Source organism: Limulus polyphemus, unplaced genomic scaffold (assembly GCF_000517525.1).
Source record: "Limulus polyphemus unplaced genomic scaffold, Limulus_polyphemus-2.1.2 Scaffold3795, whole genome shotgun sequence".
NCBI classification, from domain to species: Eukaryota; Metazoa; Arthropoda; class Merostomata; order Xiphosura; family Limulidae; genus Limulus; species Limulus polyphemus.
The window spans coordinates 47,166-52,912 of NW_013669405.1; the positions used below are offsets into that span (position 1 = coordinate 47,166).

The 5,747-nt window shown below is 30.1% G+C and overlaps 1 protein-coding gene across 1 annotated transcript in view; it reads left to right on the forward strand.

The window, feature by feature from the left end:
• LOC106470057 (serine/threonine-protein phosphatase 6 regulatory ankyrin repeat subunit A-like) overlaps positions 1-5,747 on the forward strand; it is a gene marked incomplete at its 3' end in the record, with an annotated part of 58,760 nt that overhangs the window by 18,716 nt on the left and 34,297 nt on the right. Inside the window, exons 10-12 of the mRNA XM_022398596.1 lie at positions 1,378-1,432; positions 1,488-1,628; positions 3,617-3,728. Of these exons, the coding sequence (XP_022254304.1) occupies positions 1,378-1,432; positions 1,488-1,628; positions 3,617-3,728 (308 nt within the window). The remainder of the gene's footprint in view (positions 1-1,377; positions 1,433-1,487; positions 1,629-3,616; positions 3,729-5,747) is intronic.

The window sequence follows — 5,747 nt, forward strand, 5'->3', positions numbered from 1 at the left end:
TTATATATATATATATATATATATATATATATATAAACATGCTGGTATACATGCTTATTACACATGGTGCAGTGTTGTCCAAATTTTGAGCCTCCATCTGTCTGGTTGAACTGATCCATATTCATTATAGTGAATCTTCTTAAATATAGGAATAACAGCAAAATGTTTTTAACATTAAGGAACATGGAAAGTATAGTAATATTTTATTTTAATTTCTAGTAATGATTGGTCATTTTTCTGATTTTATTTACTTTTGTAAAGTAATTATTGTATTCATATATAAACATACATGTGTCAAATAAAAAAGTGTTAATACCTACTGTTACAACATTCAGATACAGTGCCCTCTTATGTTTTTGTCTTAAAACTAAAAAAAAAACATTTAATCTGTCATTGTATTCTTAGTATAATTCAAACATGCAGCATATAGCAAAGCATAAGACATGTGGTGTGATTTGTAGTAACAATTCAAAGTTCTCATGCACATCAAATTTGGTAAATGTTTAAAATCTTGCTTTAAATGTTTTCTAAAGATATATGTTTAACAAATTTCAGATTCACAAGTTTAAAAGACTTAAGTTTTTATTTAAAAGGTATTGAAAGTAAGAAAATAAATTATTCTGCTTAAAGAATGATATGACAAAAGTTTAACAAACTTTGACACATTTTTTTTCTGTGGTGCCAATCAGTGACTCAATATTTGTATAAACATTTTGTACTTGTAATGTTTAATCTTTCCCACTGAAGAAGATCAATATGTTTTGAGTTTAATATTTACTGCATAGGAACTTATTTTATCTAGTCTAAAAGTGATCAGTATATTATATACACTTGTGCAAATTAGCATGTGCTAAGCAGAGATTGTGGCATTTTTATTTAACTTAAATACCCCCCTCCTCCCAAGTGGCATAGAGGAATTCTACAGACTTGTACCACTAGAAACTGGGTTTCAATACCCATGATGGGCAGAGCACAGATAGCCCTTTGTGTACCTTTGTGCTAATTAACAAACAACATTTAACTAAATATCTGTGTAAGAATTTTACAGTTGAAATAAAATTGTGAAGAGAATTTTGAACAAGTTCATACACCATATCAGCCCTTATATTTTCTAACCACAGCTATAGAAAACTGATAGAAATAACAAATCATGTTGTTGTTTTTTGTGTTATGAATGTCATAGTTTATATCTTACATGGTTCCCATTTTAAAAGAATGTTAGTAAAATATATTTATTTTTCATTTTGTAATGAGTATATCTGGATTATGATAAAATAATTTCCTGTCTAAAAATTCCATTTAAAATTGTTTTGTACACCAGAACGTGTGCTGAAGTTAATTCTGTATATGCAATATAATTATTTCTTTCTTCAAAAGATTGTTCTAAAGATGTTTCGTTACAGAAGAAATATTGTAACGTAGGAGAAACCAAGTGAGTGTTTATGAGTTGTTTTTCGTAATTAAAATCTTTTTTTTTTGTTCCACAGGCTTCCTATTCACTATGCATCAAGTCAGACTCATTATTCGTGTCTTGTGTTTCTGCTTGAGGCCAGTACCACTGTCAACCAACAAGATCTCGAAGGATGTACACCTCTACATTATGCTGCCTCTGCTGATGCCGAAGGCCGGTAAGTTGAACAGAAGTTAAATAAATAGCAAAAAAAGTGTGATTGGTTTTGCTGCATAGATGTTCTAAGTTGTTTTTCTTTCCACCACTTATCTATGTATTTTTGGAAGATGTGTATTAAGTTTCACATAATTAGACATAATGAATTGTATTTTGTAATTATTTTCATTAAATCCTATGTGCATAATTTTTTTGTTTAATTACTGTAATATCCTTTTATCTTTTTTGTAACTGGTAGTACAAATACTCATGTTTATAGTGTAGCTAGCACGGTTTGGCATAATTAATGTACTATTTGTTCATTCAAAGTTATTAAAGATTGTACAATGCTCCCTCAGTTCAAAAGTGTAAAAAAGTTTCACTAGTCTGGATAGAGCTCCATAAAATACCTACTTTATTTTAAGGCTGAAAATGCGTGCTTTTTTCTACATTTCATCCTATTTTAATTGTTTTAAACAAGTATTAATTAACATAATAATTTTTGTGTTTAATTTTAAAAAAACGTTGATTGATAAACAATATTTAATTAAGTTTTCCACAACCAGTGTTGCTAAAACTGTATACTTTATAAATGTCATTTTTATAACTGAAGAAAAACTAAAAAATCTGAAGTATAATGTGTTTAAGTATGATTGTTTTAATACAATATTATTGTGATGGTTGGTTTGATGAGAGCATCTAAGGGAAATTCATGAAAGTGTACCAAGCTGTTAAAATTAAGATGTTACTCTGGCCATTGAATAGCTTGCTTCATTAATGTTCTGAATAAAAAACATGTAAATTTTCTATATTATACTTTTATTAAATACTTTAATGTTTACAGAGAGTTAAGTTTGTTACATTAAAATATTTTTGGAGCTTAACCACTTCATTACAGTCCCTGTTGCTACATCTGTTAATTCTCCATAGGATGACTGTGCATCTTGACTATAGCCCTGCAGTGGAATTTCCATTGCAAAAGGCTTCATCATAAGTTTGTAATGTCTAAAGCATTCTATTCCTCCATGCTGGCTTTCCATCATCCATTTTATGTATGAAGACAACATTGTTTGCAGTACCCATTTCAAATGTCCAATCACACAAAAATCCAGTGACTTGACTGTTATGTTTTTTTAATGATTAAGATAAATACCTATCTCATTCTCCAGCTGCTTGAGATATGTGACAGTTGAATAGGAGGTATAAATGAAAACTTTATCTTGATAAACTTATACCCTGTTTGCTCATTACCATAAAAAAGCCAGTATTTTTGTGTGGTTCAAAGGGTCCATAACTTGGTCCTTGCACAATATCCAGTGATGATATGAATTCCTTTGAAAAAAAAATTCTTGCTTTTTTAGACTCATCTTTATTATCTTGTGTACTGTTGCCTGGGGCATGTGGATTGCTTTCCACTCAACTTTGTGCTCATGAATTCCCACATGTTAACAAATGTTGCAGTTTTCATACCAAAGCTGGGATATGACTTTCTGGGTGGTCCTGGTGGTGGTGCTCCAGGTTGATCCATATTCATTTGTTTTCCAATGTCATTCAATGCAAGGGATATTCTTTTCTTGTAAATTTCAAATCACTAATCTGAACACATCTTTATGATCTAATTGTACGAATATCTTGTGTCAGAAAGGGCTGTTACATATCCTTCCCAAAATTGGTCAACTTTAGGAGGCATCATACTACCTACGAAATACCAAACAGTGTGTGAGTTCTGATACTTTCTGGTCAACCATGACTTTGTATAGGCTATGGTTATCATGTGACTTGGTGACTTAGGTATTCAAAACCATTTGATATAATGTACTCAACTCTCAGTCTAAGTTAAAAAGATTACTATATTTTATTATGTAAAGAAATTGAATGAACCAAGGAAAGTATCTTAAAATATTGAAAGTATTTTTTATAACATTTTATGTGTTATAATATATTAAGTTTTGAACTTTATATTTGGTTATATTTTTCCCTTGTTTCATTGCAAGATGGTTTTCTCTGCAGCTGCGTCTCCTGTCTTTTGAATCATGGTGCAAATGCTAGTCTCAGAGATAGTCGGGGATTTACTGCTGTCCATTATGCTGCGGCTAGTGGTCAGTGTGCTGTCTTACAGACTGTAAGTATATTTTAAACCCCATTTGAAACAATATATTTGTATATTTGATGTTATCACTGTCTGAGTTCTGTACATAATGAATGCAACTGTACATTTCAAAGTTAAGAAAGAAATGGTACTGGCTGGTTGTCTGAAATTTAAATAAACTAATGTGGAAATCTCTGTATAGTACATTGGAAACTTACTTTATATAGTATGCCTCTGTGCTTATGTAGAACTTGTATACATTGTTTTAAACTATTCTTGCTCTAAGGTTAGCTTAACCCCATTCCTGTGAAACTATACTTAGTAATTTTTACTATAATTTTGAAATTACTAAATTACCTTCAAAGATTTGGCAAGCTTTTAGTAAACATTAAAGTCTGTTGCACACAAAAAAATCAGAATTGTTAATGAAGTATTTTTATGAAAGATTTCTCTGTGAATTTCTCAAGAATCGGCTACTAGCCGATGTAGTTTTATTAATTTACAGCTGTACTTAAATCATCTTAGAGTATGTGAAAAATGTTTTCCACAGCAGGACAGTTTAGTGTAAATAAGCAAATAAGTTGTGATCATGCTATGAATTTCAGAAGTTTTTTCTGAGTGCAAGGTGATTTTCATGTTAAGATTAAAAAAATACTACTTTTCATGTTACAGTTTTCATATTTAATTTTCATAGATTCTATAACATCCTATGTGAATATCAAAATTGCTTTCAGTAAAACTATATATTTTATAGAATTGAGGAAAACGAGACAATTGTATGTTTTACAAATACATCGTTTGTTACGACCACGGTTTCGCCAGTAAAAACATCATCACATACCAGGTATCAATTATACACACATATTTTATCTTTTATTTTTCTCTTCCCTAACACTAACTGTAGTAACATCATCAAACATACGAAGTATAATAAAAAAAATTCAATTTTTTTCTTTCGAGAATGACTGCTGATTGTAACCACATTTCCAATTATTTATTCTAAGCTACTACCCTTTTCACATCTGCTTTCATGCAGTTTTATTGGTTTACAGCTACTTAAACTATCTTAGGTGCAGGTTAAAAACGTTTTTCACAGCAGAACAGCTTAGTGTAAACAAAAAGTCAAGTTATAGTCATGCCATGCTGTGTGTGTGTGGGTGCCTCGAAGTAGGATATCAAGCATGATCAGAAAGTTCTTGTTTTACTTTTTTTTCTTTTAAGTTTTTTCATCTAGCCTGATAAGTTTCTAATTTTTCTGTTTTATTAACTTTTGTTAAAAGTGTATAATAATAATAATACCAATAAATAAAAAAATAAGCATAAAAAAAGCAAGAAATTTAATACTTACATCTGTACTTAGGCCTTTTTCTTTTGACGGTGAGGCACTCTAACCCTAATTCTTTGTAACTGTGTTGGTTTTCCACAGAATTCTTAATGTTCCTTTCAAATATGCATCTTAGAACACAAAAATATATCGGGCACAAGAACAGAATCTCCCAAAACTATTATAATTTAAGTGGCTTTATAATTATGCTATAAATAGCTTAATTTTCATTAGCTGCTCTGAGTTGAGCACTACAATTACGAACAATGAAACTGAGGCTGTATATCTACTTATAAGCAACAAATGGATAGTTATTGACACTTTATTAAACAATTATATAGGAGGGGGCATGTTGTGTGGGTTTAACATTTTTTTATTATATCTCAGTAAAGCAAGAAAATTGGAAGCTCTAACTTCATATTCTGGCTTTTCAGTACTAAGTATATGTTTGTAATTAGTTGGACACAGGATATTTTAAAGAATAGAAAGAAAATCTACATTGGGCAACTTGGAGATTAAAACACATCACACATAGAAGAGAAGATTGAAATTTATCTAAATATTTTGTTTTGAATTTAACCCTCTCCACATGGGTCAAAGGGCGTGTCGTCGTGTTTGTTGACTCGCATTCAAAATTTTATTGAACTACTATTTTATGAATTTATGACAAGTTTGGTATCAAACTGTTGATTATAATTCAAATTTTAGTATTATACATTACTGAATTT